The 18,989-nt window shown below is 46.5% G+C and overlaps 1 protein-coding gene across 1 annotated transcript; it reads left to right on the top strand.

The window, feature by feature from the left end:
• The first annotated feature begins 338 nt into the window (after window positions 1-338).
• LOC138452534 (olfactory receptor 13C4-like) lies at window positions 339-1,271 on the top strand. The gene has a single exon (XM_069604981.1). The coding sequence runs from the start codon at window positions 339-341 to the stop codon at window positions 1,269-1,271; it is 933 nt and encodes a 310-aa protein (XP_069461082.1).
• The last annotated feature ends 17,718 nt before the right edge of the window (window positions 1,272-18,989 follow it).

The raw sequence follows: 18,989 nt of genomic DNA, 5'->3' as shown, positions 1-18,989 counted from the left end.
GCATGGACGGTATAATCCCTGCCTGTGTCACTTTACCATACCTGTCTGTGTTACTCTTATCGGACGTGTGCACGGACAGTATAATCACTGTCTGTGTCGCTCTTACCATACCTGTGCATGGACGGTATAATGCCTGCCTGTGTCATGTTTACCATTCCTGTCTGTGTTACTCTTATCGGACGTGTACATGGATAGTGTTCTGTTTATTGTACTCGTGCCATGACATTATAATATATGTCTGGAACCAACTGCTGTTTCAATGTACATGTTTTAAGGTAACTTCATAAGAATAACCATACCTGATGTTTTCTTTTTTATTTAAAGAGCACAAGCTTAACATGGCGGGAATAATAAACCAAACTGTGGTGACGGAGTTCATCCTCCTGGGATTTTCATACCAGACTAGGATCAAGTACACCATGTTCTTCATTTTCCTTGTGGTGTATGTGGTGACGCTCATTGCTAACAGCCTCGTCATACTAGTAATACTCACAGACTCCCACTTTAACTCTCCCATGTACTTCTTCCTCTGCAACTTGTCCCTCATTGACCTCTGCTACTCATCGTCGAGCATCCCCAAGTCTCTGGAAGGGATGGTCGCTAACAGGAGTGCCATCACATTTCCTGGCTGTGCTGCTCAGATGTACTGCGGCCTTGCGCTGGGCGTGGCCCAGTGCATCCTTCTGGCTGTCATGGCGTGGGACCGATATGTCGCCATATGCAGACCCCTCAACTATCAGGTCATTATGAACAAGAGCGTCTGCTACAGGCTGGCCCTCATCACCTGGTGCAGCGCCTTCCTACTGTCACTCGTCTTTGTGTCTGTCACCCTAACAACACCTTTCTGTGGGAAGCACCAGATTGATCACTCGGCCTGTGAAACAAAAGCTGTGTTGCGACTGGCCTGCACAGACATCCATGTACGTGAAGCTGTGATATTTCTGATGTCCGTCGCCATCCTCTTCATTCCTGTCTGCATCATTTTCTTCACGTACACTTACATCATCTTCACCATCCTGAGAATGCCATCAGCATCCGGGAGACACAAGGCCTTCTCCACCTGCGGTTCCCATCTGACAGTGGTTATACTCTTCTTTGGGACAGCCATGGCGATGTACCTCAGTCCTACATCAAAGAACTCAGCGGAGAACAATAAAGTGATGTCTTTGTTCTATGGCGCTGTCACTCCGATGCTGAACCCGCTCATCTACACTCTGAGGAACAATGAGGTGAAGGGAGCTGTGCACAGACTCTTCTGCAGGAAGACCTAAGATCCTAACAAAACCAATTGAATGGAGCTGTGCACAGACTCTTCTGCAGGAAGACCTAAGATCCTAACAAAACCACGTGAAGGGAGCTCTGCACAGACTCCTCCGCAGGAAGACCTAAACTCCTAACAAAACCACGCGAAGGGAGCTCTGCACAGACTCCTCTGCAGGAAGACCTAAGCTCCTCACAAAACCACGTGAAGGGAGCTCTGCACAGACTCCTCCGCAGGAAGACCTAAGCTCCTAACAAAACCAGGTGAAGGGAGCTCTGCACAGACTCCTCCGCAGGAAGACTTAAGATCCTAACAAAACCAATTGAATGGAGCTGTGCACAGACTCTTCTGCAGGAAGACCTAAGATCCCAACAAAACCAGGTGATCGGAACTCTGCACAGACTCTTCTGCAGGAAGACCTACGATCATAACAAAGCCAAGTGAAGGGAGCCGTGCACAGACTCTTCTCCATGAAGGCCCAGCATCCTAACACAACCAAATGAAGGAAGCTCTGCACAGGCACCTCTGCAGGAAGACCAAATATCCTAACATCACCAAGTGAATGGAGCTCTGCACAGACTCCTCCGCAGGAAGACCTAAGCTCCTCACAAAACCACGTGAAGGGAGCTCTGCACAGACTCCTCCGCAGGAAGACCTAAGCTCCTAACAAAACCAGGTGAAGGGAGCTCTGCACAGACTCCTCCGCAGGAAGACTTAAGATCCTAACAAAACCAATTGAATGGAGCTGTGCACAGACTCTTCTGCAGGAAGACCTAAGATCCCAACAAAACCAGGTGATCGGAACTCTGCACAGACTCTTCTGCAGGAAGACCTACGATCATAACAAAGCCAAGTGAAGGGAGCCGTGCACAGACTCTTCTCCATGAAGGCCCAGCATCCTAACACAACCAAATGAAGGAAGCTCTGCACAGGCACCTCTGCAGGAAGACCAAATATCCTAACATCACCAAGTGAATGGAGCTCTGCACAGACTCCTCCGCAGGAAGACCTAAGCTCCTAACAAAATAAAGTGACAGGAACTGGGCACAGTCTCTTCTGCAGGAAGACCTAATATCCTCACAAAACCACGTGAAGGGAGCTCTGCACAGACTCCTCCGCAGGAAGACCTAAGCTCCTAACAAAATAAAGTGACAGGAACTGGGCACAGACTCTTTTGCAGGAAGACCTAATATCCTCACAAAACCACGTTAAGGGAGCTCTGCACAGACTCCTCTGCAGGAAGACCTAAGCTCCTAACAAAATAAAGTGACAGGAACTGGGCACAGACTCTTCTGCAGGAAGACCTAATATCCTCACAAAACCAAGTGAAGTGAACTCTGCACAGACTCTTGTGCAGGATAGCCTACGGATTCTAATAAAACCAAATGAAGGGCGTTTTGCACAGACTCTTCTGCATGAGGGGCTAAGACCATAGCAAACTAAATGAAGGAAACTCTACACAGTCTTGTCTGTATGAGTGTCTCAGATCCCAACAAAACCAGGTGATGGGAACTCTGCACAGACTCTTCTGCAGGAAGACCTACGATCATAACAAAGCCAAGTGAAGGGAGCCGTGCACAGACTCTTCTCCATGAAGGCCCAGCATCCTAACACAACCAAATGAAGGAAGCTCTGCACAGGCACCTCTGCAAGAAGACCAAATATCCTAACATCACCAAGTGAAGGGAGCCGTGCACAGACTCTTCTCCATGAAGGACCAGCATCCTAACAAAACCAAATGAAGGAAGCTCTACACAGGCACCTCTGCAGGAATACAAAATATCCTAACATCACCAAGTGGAGGGAGCTGTGCACAGACTCTTCTCCATGAAGGCCCAGCATCCTAACAAAACCAAATGAAGGAAGCTCTGCACAGGCACCTCTGCAGGAAGACCAAATTTCCTAACATCACCAAGTGGAGGGAGCCGTGCACAGACTCTTCTCCATGAAGGCCCAGCATCCTAACAAAACCAAATGTAGGAAGTTCTGTACAGGCACCTCTCCGGGAAGACCAAATATCCTAACATCATCAATTGAAGGGAGCTGTGCACAGACCCTTCTACATGAAGGCCCAGGAGCCTCACAAAACCAAATGAAGGGGGCTCTGCAGAGGTTCTTCTGCACAACGGTCTAAGATCCTAACAGCAACTAATCAAGGGAGCTCTGCACAGACTCCTCGGCAGAAAGACCTAAGATCCAAACAAAACAAAGTAACAGCAACTGTGCACAGATTCCTCTGCAGGAAGACTTAAGATGCCTAACAAAATCAAGTGAAGTGAGCCCCGCACAGACTCTGCTGCACAAAGGTTTAAGATCCTAATAACACAAAATGTAGGGAGGTCTGCACAGATGCCTCTGCAGGAAGACCTAAGATCCTAACAAACAAAATGACGGAAGCTGCGCACAGACTCCTCGGCAGGAAGACTTAAGATCCTAATAAAACCAAGTGAGGAGAGCCACGCACCGACTCTTCTGCAGGAAGACCTACAATCATAACAAAACCAAGTGGGAGGAGCCACGCACAGACTCTTCTGTACAAAGGTTTAAGATCCTAATAGCACAAAATGTAGGGAGCTCTGCACAGATGCCTCTGCAGGAAGACCTAAGATCCTAACAAAACAAAATGACAGAAGCTGTGCACAGACTCCTCGGCAGGAAGACTTAAGATCCTAATAAAACCAAGTGAGGAGAGCCACGCACCGACCCTTCTGCAGGAAGACTAACAATCATAACAAAACCAAGTGGAGGGAGCCACGCATATACTCTTCTGCACAAAGGTTTAAGATCCTAACAACAGAAAATGTAGGGAGCTCTGCACAGATGCCTCTGCAGGAAGACCTAAGATCCTAACAAAACAAAATGACAGAAGCTGTGCACAGACTCCTCGGCAGGAAGACTTAAGATCCTAACAAAACCAAGTGAGGAGAGCCACGCACAGACTCTTCTGCAGGAAGACTAACAATCATAACAAAACCAAGTGGAGGGAGCCACGCATATACTCTTCTGCACAAAGGTTTAAGATTCTAACAACACAAAATGTAGGGAGCTCTGCACAGATGCCTCTGCAGGAAGACCTAAGATCCTAACAAAACAAAATGACGGAAGCTGTGCACAGACTCTTCTGCAGGAAGACCTACAATCATAACAAAACCAAGTGGAGGGAGCCAAGCACAGACTCTTCTTCACGAAGGCCCTGGATCCTCACAAAAGCAAATGAAGGGTGTTTTGCACAGACTCTTCTGCATGAGGGCCAAGTGAAGGCAGGAAAGCTTTACACGGACTTGTCTGTATAAGGGCCTCAGATCCTAACCAAATCAACTGCAGAGACCCCTGCACCAAGTCTTCTGCAGGAAGTCCCAAGATGCTAACGAAACCAACTGCTGAGACCTCTGCACCAACTCTTCTGCAGGAAGTCCTAAGATGCTAACATCAACTGCAGAGAGCTCTGCACCAACTCTTCTGCAGTAAGTGCTAGAAGTCCTATGATGCTAACGAAACCAACTGAAGAGACCTCTGCACCAACTCTTCTGCAGGAAGTCCTAAGATCCTAACAAAATCAACTGCAGAGAGCTCTGCACTAACTCTTCTGCAGTAAGTCTTAGAAGGCCTATGATGCTAACGAAACCACCTGCAGAGACCTCTGCACCAACTCTTCTACAGGAAGTCCTTAGATGCTAACGAAACCAACTGCAGAGACCTCTGCACCAACTCTTCTGCAGGAAGTCCTAAGATCCTAACAAAATCAACTGCAGAGAGCTCTGCACCAACTCTTCTGCAGTAAGTCCTAGAAGTCCTATGATGCTAACGAAACCAACTGCAGAGACCTCTGCACCAACTCTTCTGCAGGAAGTCCTAAGATACTAACAAAATCAACTGCAGAGAGCTCTGCACCAAGTCTTCTGCAGGAAGTCCTAAGATGCTAACGAAACCAACTGCAGAGACCTCTGCACCAACTCTTCTGCAGGAAGTCCTAAAATCCTAACAAAATCAACTGCAGAGAGCTCTGCACCAACTCTTCTGCAGTAAGTGCTAGAAGTCCTATGATGCTAACGAAACCAACTGCAGAGACCTCTGCACCAACTCTTCTGCAGGATGTCCTAAAATCCTAACAAAATCAACTGCAGAGAGCTCTGCACTAACTCTTCTGCAGGAAGTCTTAGAAGGCCTATGATGCTAATGAAACCAACTGCAGAGACCTCTGCACCAACTCTTCTACAGGAAGTCCTTAGATGCTAACGAAACCAACGGCAGAGACCTCTGCACCAACTCTTCTACAGGAAGTCCTTAGATGCTAACGAAACCAACTGCAGGGACCTCTGCACCAACTCTTCTGCAGGAAGTCCTAAAATCCTAACAAAATCAACTGCAGAGAGCTCTGCACCAACTCTTCTGCAGTAAGTGCTAGAAGTCCTATGATGCTAACGAAACCAACTGCAGAGACCTCTGCACCAACTCTTCTGCAGGATGTCCTAAGATCCTAACAAAATCAACTGCAGAGAGCTCTGCACTAACTCTTCATCAGGAAGTCTTAGAAGGCCTATGATGCTAACGAAACCAACTGCAGAGACCTCTGCACCAACTCTTCGACAGGAAGTCCTTAGATGCTAACGAAACCAACGGCAGAGACCTCTGCACCAACTCTTCTACAGGAAGTCCTTAGATGCTAACGAAACCAACTGCAGGGACCTCTGCACCAACTCTTCTGCAGGAAGTCCTTAGATGCTAACGAAACCAACGGCAGAGACCTCTGCACCAACTCTTCTACAGGAAGTCCTTAGATGCTAACGAAACCAACTGCAGGGACCTCTGCACCAACTCTTCTGCAGGAAGTCCTAAGATCCTAACAAAATCAACTGCAGAGAGCTCTGCACCAACTCTTCTGCAGGAAGTCCTAAGGTTATGATAAAAACTAAATAATCAGTTTTGTCCAAGAAAATGCTTGATGGTTTCTCTATCATCTGCCAGTCTCATCACTTTAAAATGAGAATTGATCACATTCTTTTCTCTTCTCATGTCATGTTACAGAAAGATTATCTAGATGAAATACAACATTCTCCAGTGCCAAATGAGCTCAGTAGCAAGGTGTGCAGGATATGTTTCCTAGAAAAAGAGCCTGCAAGAAATTTAACTCTGAATAGTATATCATGGCTAAACCTGGATGTTGGGTGTTTTCCAGTTGCACCCATTTCGTGATGACTAACACGCTTAGTTAGGAATAGGAGGGGTACCTGAGGTACCCTGCAAGGGCCCAACTCATGTTCTCAGGACATATATGAATTCTAGTGCTGCTGTGTAGTTATGAGATGGTCAGTGTATGCAATGCCTCTTAAGCCGGAGGTACAGCTGCAGCAGCACATGGAGATTGTATGCATATAATTCTCTTATGGTGCCTGTGGAATGGGGGTGGAGCCTGTGCACAGCCATACCCTGAGACCCTGGATACAATTCCCTTATGCAAAGGAAAGATTAGCTCTTCGGTAGCAGCCAATGTATGCACACATCTGATGCCTGAGGCTGCCAGACTTAACATATATAGTTCATGGTTACAAGCATTTTGTTTCCACTTTTTTTATTAAGCATTTGAACACATACAAAGGTCATCAGGGAAGTCCTGGTGCCAACCATGAGGAACACAGAATAAACATGCTAAACTTTACTTCCCCAACACCATGCCCCTCTCTACCCTCCCCCCAACATATGACGCTACCAGGTCCAATCGAATGTTGGGTACAGGAAACATTAAAGAAGACAAACCAGTCATGCAATTTTAAAGTCAGAATGAGTGTTGTGAAAGTTATAAAGATAACCAAGCACACATGGTGCAATATGTACTTAGTTTTTGAAGTATACAGTATTTTAATCAAAGATATATTTGTCAAATATAAATACTTGAAAGCATTTTACGGCATTATTATCTTATACAAAGCAGATTGGAACCCTCACTAGTGCTATTTGTCCAATTTCTTGTGGGGCATTTTGAAAGAGTGCAATAGTGTATCATACTATATACATCTTGGAATGTTAACCTTCTATTAGAAAATAATGTATATTGTTATCCTCGGATTTGATCATTTGATTTGCTCGGTAAAATAAGTGTAATTGGAGTATTAGAAATTAGCATACCATTTTAAAAGGAGTGTTTACAAAGATAGTGCTATTAAATCATGTTTTACTAGCTCTTCCCCTAATATATCTTTTTCCCCCTTTGGTCGCTCTGTTGCAGTGGCTGTAGCATACCACATCTCTCGGCCACATATGCAGAGAGATGGAGTGAGACCGAGAGAGACAGAGAAAGAGAGTGCAGTGAGAGAGTCAGAGCGGGCGAGCGATAGATCAGTGTATGATATGCCGGTTATGACTAATTGGTCACAACGTGTCTCTGTGCTGGGCCTTCCTGATTTTCAATTTCATGCTAAATGGAGAGAGACCTTGTTGTAATGTTAAGCATCTCTTCATTCTACCTGGAATGAGAATGCTCCTTTCCCCGTGTTCCAGCCCAGAACGTTTAAGCTCCATTCCCAACTGGCAGCCCTCGTCTCCGGTGGCCGCAGAATAAAGCTCCTTGCTCACTCACCTCGCCTCTGCACTTTATTTCATTTGGCGACGAGGAACATTTTTCCAGTTCCCCAGTGAGCGACACCGGCCCCCGGAGCTCCTCGTCCACGTTTCTGGCTGCATCCACGGTGGCATCCTCGGCGGCCCCTTTTCCCCGGTGGCCCCCCATCACCGTGGCCTCCCCAGAAGCGGCCTCCCCGGAAGCGGCCTCCCCGATGCTTCCACCCTGAGGGAGTGGGGGCCAGGCCGCCAGCAGCAACTTGGCCACAGAGAACGTGAGAAGTACCAATTTTCTTTATATTTGGGGCACTCCACAATGATCGCATTGCGCGAGCACGCATCCTTTGACTCGCCGACCAACGGCAGTCAGAGAAAAGGACCTCTCTGTGTGCCGTGCGTGCGGCCATTTTGGGCAGGCCCAACCTTGTTCCCACGGCGACGACGCCGCGGAGCTTCAGCTGTGCTCGACACAACGAATCACCAGCTGTCCATCCGGAAAGGAAAGAAATATCAGATTTGATAGACTGAGAGACAATTTAGCACCGTAGCACCGTACAATCTCCAGAACCTCTGGATTGACTGTGCATCAAGGAACTAATGGATTGATAGTGCTCAAATTAAAAAAAAAAAAAAATGGTGACATATTTAACACGTTTAACTTTACTGAATGAGCTGACAGTGCACCAGACCGCCACTCATCTTCACTCTGTCATTCACAGCAACTAAGCACGCCACTTAGAACACTCACAGTGCCATAGCACACCACTGCAACGCAGCTCAACCCACAAAGATTTCACCATCCTCACCAGCCAGTCATGCAGAAGGTGCCACATCCCACCAAGTTTCTTCCCTGCCCCGGAACACCAACCTGCCCTTGGGAGCAATGGCTTGACAGCTTCCAAATATATCTCAGGGCCATAAGTGGGAGTAAATTTAACGACGACCTCAAAGAAGCAACCCTCCTGAACTGCTTAGGAAACGAGGGCCTGAGGTTATTCAGGGCGCTCCCGGAACCAGATGGTACAGGTGGAGACAGCAATCGAAAATTTGATACCGCCTTGACTAAGCTCACCAAACACTTCGGCAGCAAGACAAACGTGGTGCTGGAAAGGTACAAATTCTTTTCTCGGAAGCGGCTAAGGGTGAGTCAGTCGATACTTACCTAGCTTCCCTCAGAGTACTGATGTCCACTTGTGAATTCACAGGCGTAGGTGATGAGTACTTAAGAGACCAGCTTGTGCTCGATGTTGCTGACCCCCGCATACAGCAAAAACTGTGGCAGACAAAGAATCCCTCGTTGGACCAGGCCACTGAAATAGTGAGGAGTATGGAATTTGGGGACCATTGCATGAAAGAGAGACTGGCCCTTAAAGAAGGTGTTGAAGTAAAATATGTGGAAGGCAGCTCCGACTATGATCAAGATAGCACGTTGGTAGCGGCTGTGAGAAGTGTACCCCAAAACACTAGAGGAAATTCCAGAAGAGGGAGAACATCAGCCTATGACAACAAAAATCCCACGCGCTGCCAGAAATGCGGGTGGTATAAACGCCACGATGCTGGGAAAACGTGCCTGGCTAATAATGTTGAATGCTACAAATGTGGCCAGTTGGGCCATTTTGCCAAAGTCTGCCGAAACAACCGAGGAAGACCAGATAGATCCGGCAATGGCAGCAGACGACCAAAATCCCACGCGCTGCCAGAAATGCGGGTGGTATAAACGCCACGATGCTGGGAAAACGTGCCTGGCTAATAATGTTGAATGCTACAAATGTGGCCAGTTGGGCCATTTTGCCAAAGTCTGCCGAAACAACCGAGGAAGACCAGATAGATCCGGCAATGGCAGCAGACGACCTGTCAACAGACACGGCTCCGTGAAGACAGTGGACTATGATCAAATGTCAGACAACATGCTATCCGTCAATCTGACACACCCACAAGTGCAAATCCTCACGGTCACTTCCTTCCAAGAATCAAGCGGTCCATGGGTCAAAATGTACGTAAACGACATACCTTTGAAGGTAATGGTGGACACAGGGTCCCCCTATACCATGGTAGATCTTGAAACCTTTGTGAAGGTACTCTCTGGCAAAGTTCATAATCTACAAAACTCTCTGGTGAGAGCCACGGGGTACGGAAAGACCCCAATTGACATCATTGGGTACACATGGATCAAGCTCAAATTTCATGACAGGCAAACATACTGCAAGTTGTTTGTAGCCAAGAACGGGTCCTCTGTAGTAGGATGGGAAGAGCAAGCAGCTCTCCAAGTGAGAATTCATCCCGGGGAAGATATCCCTGTACTGAGTGTGTTAAAGAATAATACTGACATCAAATGCAACTTGGCTGAGCAATTTCCCAAAGTGTTCTGCGATAAAATCGGACTACTTAAAGGTTTCCAACACAGAATCATATTGAAAAGAGGTGCTGTCCCTGTAGTCCATCGAGTATGTGGAGTTCCCTTTGGAACCAAAGCAGCGCTTAAAGACGAACTCACACGTCTATGCAATGAGAACATCATACAACCCATAGAAAGTTCTGAATGGCTGGCCCCCGTTATCCTGGTAAAGAAACCCGACAATTCCATACGTATGTATGTTGACCTGAGGGACTTAAACAAGAACATATGGGGCGACAGGGACCCACTTCCTAACATATCCGAACTTCTCTCGACCATGAAACCGGCAAGTTTCTTTAGCACCTTGGACCTCTCCTCAGCATACCACCAGATTGCTCTAGATGACAGCTCTAAAGCCCTCACCTCCTTTGTCACACCTTTGGGAGCATACATGTTCAATAGAATGCCATTCGGGCTCGCTTCTGCCGCAGCAGTCTTCCAGAGACTCATGTCGCATCTTTTCGGAGGCCTCGATGGAATACAATGCTTCCAGGACGATATTCTTATATCTGTCAAAACTGAGGAGGAACACAATGCCAAATTAATGGGCGTATTACGAATAATCCAAAGAAGTGGACTCACCCTCAAGCTGGAGAAATGCAACATAAAGTGCAGTCAAGTTTCATATCTTGGACATTCCATTGACGCCCGGGGCATCCGCCCCAAGAAAAAACTCCTGGACACAATATTGAGTTTAGCTGAACCCACCAACAAAGACCAGTTGAAAAGTTTTTTAGGAATGATGGAGTACTACTCCAAATTCGTGAGTAACTATGCCAACAAGACAGAGAACATGAGGAACCTCATGAAGAAATCCAACAGGTTTGAATGGTCCACAGAATGTAAGAACGAAGTTGAGAACCTCAATTCCGACATCAACCGAGCTCCAGCCCTGAATAGTGTCAGTAGATGCCAGCAAGATCGGCCTTGGTGGAGTACTAGAGCAGCAACAGAATGGCAACATTGTGACCATCGCGTTCGCTTCCAGAGTACTAAGAGGTGCTGAATTGAACTATTCCACCATCGAGAGAGAGGCTTTGGCTGTCAAGTGGGTCTTACAACACTTCAGAAATCTGAGTGATTGGCCCAAGTGGTGAGCCTCCCCGCTCACCACTTAGCATGTGTTGATTGACAGCTAGGCTGAATGAATGGGGGTTTTCTGCATAAAAGCAGGGCTTTTGGGACTGGATCTTCAGAAGTCGCCACAGGACCTAAGAATCCGACGAGGGTAACGCTGAGCCGACCTGCACGACGACACCTCCGGTGGAGCCCTGCGGAACCGACTCACCACTTCCCGACGACAGAGGAGATCTCCCTGCCGGAGAGTCTCTTCCCCTGGCTGGTGGGAACAACCAGTCCCCTTTGCTTTTTATTCGCCTCAGGACGCAGTGGTCGAATTGCCCGTGCAGAGCACCTTGGTAACCTGATAGCCACTACCCCTGTACCGCGACCAAAAGGTGGTGCCTTGTGACGGAGCACTCCGCGGCTGGTCTCTTTCCTGGTGGTGCACCGGACTTCACTTTTCTTCGACGATGAGATCATCTCTACTCTTGGCAAAGACCCGACATGCATCCACCACCAGGAACAACTGCCCCCGCCGGAGCTGCCCTCCACAACAAGGTACCGTGTCCGCCTGGCTTCCCTTTCGATCGGTTCGAGTGAGGTGTCTTAATCCTCTCCTTTCCATTGGGTCGCCTCCAAGCTTTCTCACGTATTTTTCTGAACTAGTTCAATCTGCCAATAACAATTTGCTACAAAGACTCGAACGCATTTCCACTAAGAGACTTTTGGGACATCTCGCCTTGCCTCTCTCCGAGTGGGCCTGGCCTCTGAACTTTATGATCTATTGTGGTTCTTGCCTTCTTGCCTTGCATTTTTCCCGCAAAGTATTGAACTGTGTTGATTTCGTAACCTGCCTATTTTTCTCTCCCATCCTAACTAATATTAGAGTGCCATCTAGGTTGAGGCATACACCTCTGTCTGTAAATAAGTGGTGCCGGAATGACCTAGACTTGTCGACATATTGCCAGGGGCATTGATCGTTTCTTCTTCATAGAGTAATTGTGATTGATTTGTTTGCCGTGATAGTGCCATAGTGTTTTTGATAGATGTTTCGTTATAAATAAATACCTTAATATCTTTACACTGAGTCTCGTTGCGTGTTTGCTTGTCTTACTGTGAAGAATTTCCCTATCTTGTATACTCCACATACTGCTTAACTCTTCTTGAGAGAAGTATGACTGCTCAGCCACAGCTACCAACAGTGAATCTGTGTGGTGCAGACTGCTACCAAGTGGGTTTACTGCCAAACACCTGTAGTCCTAAATCTTTTGCAGTGGTCCCAGAGGGAACTGCACAGGTTTCCGCCTAACAGCGACTTCCTGGCATCATGGGTCTGTGCTTCAGGAACTCTTTCCAGGATCGTCGTGTCTAACACCAACTTTACTGAAGCTTCGAAAGAGTTCAATGCATTCTTGCTCTCTCAATATTGAATGGAGTGAAGACCGCAGACTTGACACAGATCTTACCATCAAGTACAACCAAAATCGGAGTTTATATATTTTGTCCACTTTTCTTTAGTTGTTTTACTCTGTGCTTATATACGTGTATGTTTCTCTTCTTGATAAAGCAGCCTGTGGCCAGCGTAGTCCCACAGGGCTACATCCTCCTGTGTGATCTCCAGCCTTGAGATGGTGCCACTGGGACCATCAAGGCCAAATTCAACCTGAAAAACCCAAGTGGGCAGATGATCCACTGAAGGTAAACTGTCTCAAGGACTGTCTCAAGCACTGACTCAAGCACTGTCTCAAGCACTGTCTTAGGGATTTTCTCAGGGACTGTCTCAAGGAGTGTCTCAAGGACTGTCTCAGGGGCTGTCTCAAGCACTGTCTAGAGGACTGTCTCAAGGACTGTCTCAGGGACTGTCTTAGGCACTGTCTCAAGGACTGTCTCAAGGACTGTCTCAGGGACTGTCTCAAGGACTGTCTCAAGCACTGTCTTAAGGACTGTCTCAGGGACTGTCTCAGGGACTGTCTCAAGCACTGTCTCAGGGACTGTCTCAGGGACTGTCTCAAGCACTGTCTCAAGGACTGTCTCAAACACTGTCTCAGGGACTGTCTCAAGCACTGTCTCGAGGACTGTCTCAAGTACTGTCTCAGGGACTGTCTCAGGCACCGTCTCAAGGACCGCTAAAATGGATTTGTGGGCAGGTTCTGAGAGGCCACCCTATTCCGGTGAACAGGAAAAGACACTGATGTCTTGCCAATCTCTATAGGTTCCATGTCTTAAAATCGCTGCAAAAATGACAGTGAATACAAAATATCGTGGCAGAAATTCAGTGGTTTTGCCGCCACAATCATGTAAAGGATGCGGGGACACCCCCGCAACTCCTGGACCCATTATACCATTTAAGGGGAACCTCCGCTCCCCTTAAATGGTATAATGGGGTACACCTTTACCGGGTCAAACCACAGCATTTCTGCCGCAATTCTTTTTTACCAGCAACATTTTTGCTGATATTTTATTACCTGATAGCTCGCTATCATATTAGTGTGACAAAGCATCAAGGCTTAGACTTAAGTTTAAGAGCACTCTTAATAACACAAGTTAGGAAGAATGTATAAACAGACAATTATTTATTTAGGCCTTAAACAAACTCCTAGCAATAAAAAAAACACAGGTAAATATCATACTAAAGGTACTCTACTATTATACACGCATTCAGTTTTAGGGTGATCTGGCTACAGAGAACAGTTAACACAATCCTAGCAACTGTATGTAGGGTAGCAAAGCAAGTGAATAAAGAACAAAGTAAGAACCAAATATGTAGGAAGGAAAACAGCAAGAAGCACCATGCAGAGCCCTATAATAAGCAAGACACTACACTTTGAAAGCCCTTCCCTGCATTTGGTGCGCATTCGGCATGGTAAAAAGGACTGAAGCTCATGATACCGAACAAGGGGAGCGGAGGTTGCGGGGGCGTCCTCCACTCACCTAGTTCGGTATCATGGGCTGTGGGGGTGGCGGGGTGTCACCCGCATACATTGAATGCAGAGCGGGGGGACAAACAACCAAAATCCCCAAAGCACGAGTTACAAAATGCGAACAAGTGGACTTTGCAATTTTGTAACTCAAGCTTTTGGATTCGGTTTTTCAACTTCGATCCTTTAATTAATAGGGGGTAGTGAACGTAGAGTTACAAGTCTCCATACATCTCTTTTCTGAAGCCTGGGAGTCTTTAAAATAGTCTGAACCAGTTTTGACAAAGCCAGTAGGCAACAGGTAGTGTCTCAAAGTTTAAGAACAATGAAAGTAAAGTTCTTGAAAGACCCTCTTCCAATCCAACTACCTAACATGAAGTCCAGGGGATTATCCTTGTCCACAAATCCTCTGATCGCAGACAGGCAAAGGAGAGGCAGTGCAAGGTTTTTACGCCTGTTAATCCCCAGGGCGGTGGGGGTTAGGAACAGAAATGTTTGCTCACCCAGTGTACTCCAATATACTCATGCATTCGTCCTCTGTGTGTTGGTTATTTTGAAGGAACTCTAGAGGTTTCAAGTGCAGAAGTCACTTTCAGCTTTCGGATTTAGGTCTGGCTAGCTAGCAGTTGTACACTCTGGCAAGGCGGTTTGTGGAATTGGAGGGCTGGACGACCCTGCCATGATGAATAAAGGACCACTATTTTGTTGATGACCTTAGATGAGACCAGGGACACAATGGAACGAGATCAGCAAAGGCCAGTTCAAAGAAATGGTGGAAGTCGCTCCTCATGGTGGAAACAAAGAAGCGGGACCTACAAGGCCCCTCTTTGTGCTGTAGAGCTAGAGCTGCAATTGCAAGAGGAAGCCTCTTGTTTCACACGTCAAAGGTCTGTGGAATCCCAGGATAGAACTCGTGCCAATGAGTCCATGAAGAAGCGTCAGTCCTCAAGATGGCTCTGCCAGCTCTTCCTACCAGTTCAGGGGTCAAAGCAGGAGCGAAGGCTTTCTGGAGATCAGCAAAGAAGCAGTGCTTTCATGGGATGGTTTAAGAAGACAATGCTGGTTGGCTGCAATGGCGAGTTCTGGGTCTTCAGTTAGATGCTCCTCTTCATAGGGGTCTTGGCTCCAAAATCGATTTGAGGAATGGCTGCAAGTGTTCTCCTTTTATCCAGGTTAGAGCTAGCATTGTCCTCAAACCCACCAATGATAAGGACCTGCACCTTTTAAACTGGCAGGGTTGTCCAATCATGGACAGCCTCCGACCACCACATCTGCCCAGTAACAAACACACTTCTGCATGTATGTGGAGCAGGACCAGACAGTCCCGGCCCCCTCATCCAGCGACAAATACACACTGCCTCTTTGACCATGAAAGCACAGCCTTTCCCATGCAAAGGGCTTACCATTTATGGAAACTCCTGCCGTAAAATGGCAGGAAGAATGCTAAAATACTGCATAGCCAGAGGACAGGTGAAAATCTCGTGGCAGAGCCATTTTTGCATGCATGGTACTCTAAAATGCATTAAGTGGTAAAATACAAATGCGCACACAAGAGTTTAAAGAAACACGGTAGGAAATATCTGCTGCCACAGCCCATCCTGGACCCATAATGCAAGCAACCGCAAAGTTACCCCACAAATGTTACAGGTACACAAACTATCCCTACCACACCTCACTGTAAGGGGCTTATGGTCTGTCTGAATGGTGACATGAGTCCCAAAGATGCAGGGTCTCAACTTCCTAAGAACCCATATCATGACAAAATATTATTTCTCCACAGTGGCCCCCTTCAATTCTCTGTCCTTAAACTGACGACTGATGAAGTAATTTATCTTCGAGAGTACTGCTTCCATTCCAGTGTCAGGGAGTCAACAGTCTATAATGAGATAGGGGGTTTCCCACCCTTACCGCACCAGGACAAACAGGCCCCTGACAGGGTATCCAACAAGTGTTCAAAGGGGCTAAAGCCAAACCCTTCCTGTGGCAGTCTCTGCAGGCACATACACAATATTTTAAGAGAAGATCCCACTTCCTTCTCTGGGTCTTTTTGTGAGTTTCATGCATTTCAATGTCCCGCTGAATCACTCCACCAGTCCATTGACTTATGGGGGGTATGCAGAGGAAAACTTGCAGAAACCCCAACATTTCTTCCACATGACCTGCGTGTAGTTGGACATAAGGCATGTGCCCCTCTATGACACAACCTATTTAGGAAACCCCACTCTGGTAAAAAGAACAAGCAGGGTTCTAGCAATGGACTTTGCAGTTACTGTCCTTGGGGAGATGGCTTCAGGTTATCTGGTGGCACAATCAACAACCACCATGATAAACCCGCTGCCAGAGGATTTAGGAGGGACTAGTAGACCAACAATGTTAATCCCTACCCTCTCAAATATACCCACTATTAGTACAAAAGAAGCTTAGTTCTTTGAAGCACTTTTGCCAGATAATTGGGCAGGGCAACTCCTGCAGTTTTTCTGTAGCTGGACCACATTTTAGGTAAGCAGAAAAACATGCGTAAACTCTTCTTGGTCCTCTTTGTTGCAAGTACACCTGCAAAGGGGCTGTCATGTGTCAACTGCAAGAGGAAGGGTCTCACAGACTAGGGGACCAACAACGGTTTATGAGGTACAACTGAGGACTCATTGGACTCCCTATACAGCAATGCATTTTTCCAAAATATCCTGTTTCCCGGGGTTCACCCTCCTGCTGGGAACTGGCCTGTCTCCTGAGGCCTTCTAATGATGGACACTCATGCCAACCCTTACTGAGTTCTGACAGAGAAAAATGGAGAGAGAGAGTAAGTAATGGCAATAGGGATGAAGAACAGGAGAGTTTTAGAAAGGAAGAGAGGCACAGTGAGAATGGCAGAGGGAGAGAGGGCAAGAGGGAGACCACGAGAGAGAATGAGAGTGTGAGAGTCAGAGAGAGAGAAAAAGAGTGTCAGAAAAAGAAGGTATGTGAGAAAGAGAGAAATAGAGTGAGAAAGACAAAAAGAGAAGTGCGAGAAAAAGAGAGAGCAATAGGCCGAGTGAAACAGAGAAAGAGAGAAAGGGAGCAAGACAGAGAAAAAGGTAAACACAGCGAGAGGGTCTGAGCGAGAGAAATAGAGAGAAAGAAATCAAGCAAAAGCAGAGTGAGTGAGTGAGAGAAATGGGAGGGATTGGGAGAGACATATATATAGAGAGAGAGAGAAAGAGAGTTAATGATAGAAATGGGAGGGAGAGAGCAATAGAGAGCGAAGAATGTGCAAAAGGGAGATAGAGAGCTCATTAAGGAAAGAGAAAGAGAGAAAAAGGGAGAAGGAGAGAGAAAGAGAGAAAACAAGAGATATGAAAGAATGCATGAGTAAGAGGAAGAGAGAGAAGTAGAGAGGAGAGAGAGAGAGAGAGAGAGAGAGAGAGAGGAGGGAGTGAGGCATAGCAAGATAGAGAAAGAGACACAGGGAGTGAGAGAAAGACAAAGGGAGGGAGAGAGAGAGAGAGAGAGAGAGAGAGAGAGAGAGAGAGAGAGAGAGAGAGAGAAAGGGAGAAAGGGAGAAAGGGAGAGCGTGAGAGAAGAGGGAGGGGGGCAGCTCTTTCATCAAATTTAGCTAATTTTCACCTGGGTGAGAGTAATTCTTTTAATAAAAAATGAAATGTCTTTCCGTACATGCTTCAGGGGTGAATTGCAAAAGGCACAAAGGATTGGTGCAGCCTGAATAGGAGCACTTGACTTACTGGAATTATATGGGCGGCTGTTTGGGACATAATTCAAGATTCATGAAAGTATATACTGAACACTGAAATGAATACATTACCTACTGAGATGTATATGTCATATATTGAGATGCATATATATGATACTGACATATACACACTGTACTCTGAGAAGCATACATTCTATGCTCAGAGGTATATACTGTATATTGAGATACATGCATTATATATTGAAATAGATATACTGTACGCTGCGATACATTCATTGTATACTGAGAGGTATATACTATATAGTAACATTCATATAGGATATATTGAAGTATCTATGCATATGTACTGTACGCTGACATACATTCATTGTACACTGAGAGGTATATATTATATAGTAACATTCATATATGATATATTGAAGCATCTATGCATATGCACTGTACGCTGAGGTTCATACATTATATACTGGGATGTATATACAGTATGTTCAAAGGAATGCATTATATATTGAAATATTTACAATGTATACTGAGATGCATACATTATATGCTAAGATATATCTACAATAAACTGAGATGATATGATATGATACAGAATTCATATCGCGCCTGTACACAAGTGTTTCTTGGTGCCACAAGATAAGGGAGGGAAGACATAGGGAAGACAAGACAAATGATCCTACTGGGCCTTGTGTCATTAGGATTGTGCAAGTGCGACAACGAGAAGTGCTAGGTGAAGGGAGAGGAGAAGGGGAAGTGCAAACAAGGAAGCTTGACTCTGAGTAAGTGCAGCCAGGGCAGCACGGCTCTAGGTAAGTGCTAGGAGGCAGGGGGCCTGTAGGGGTTACAATTTAAAGCCCCTACATGCGCGGTATGCCAAGAGGCAGTGCAAGGAAGATTGGTCCAGGAGGAGCCTGATACCCAGTGAGACTCTGAGGGTACCAGGCAACCAGTCGGCGCAGCAGACAGGTAAGTTAGCAGGAAAGCGAGAGAGAGTAGGTAGAGGCAAAAAGGAAGTTCTTTAGCTGCTTTTGGAACTTCAGGTTATCCGGCTCCAGTCTAAGAAGGGCAGGGAGGCAGTTCCAGAGGGAGCCACCTTCAGAGGAATGA

The sequence above is a fragment of the Ambystoma mexicanum genome, chromosome 4p (assembly GCF_040938575.1).
Source record: "Ambystoma mexicanum isolate Mex_15411 chromosome 4p, UKY_AmexF1_1, whole genome shotgun sequence".
In the NCBI taxonomy this organism is placed as follows: domain Eukaryota; kingdom Metazoa; phylum Chordata; class Amphibia; order Caudata; family Ambystomatidae; genus Ambystoma; species Ambystoma mexicanum.
Note: the sequence above shows the minus strand (reverse complement) of the source record. Positions and strands in the feature narration are given on the sequence as shown.

Excerpts from the sequence above, each read along its gene's own strand:
- LOC138452534 (XM_069604981.1), top strand. The coding sequence starts at position 339 with ATGGCGGGAATAATAAACCAAACTGTGGTGACGGAGTTCATCCTCCTG.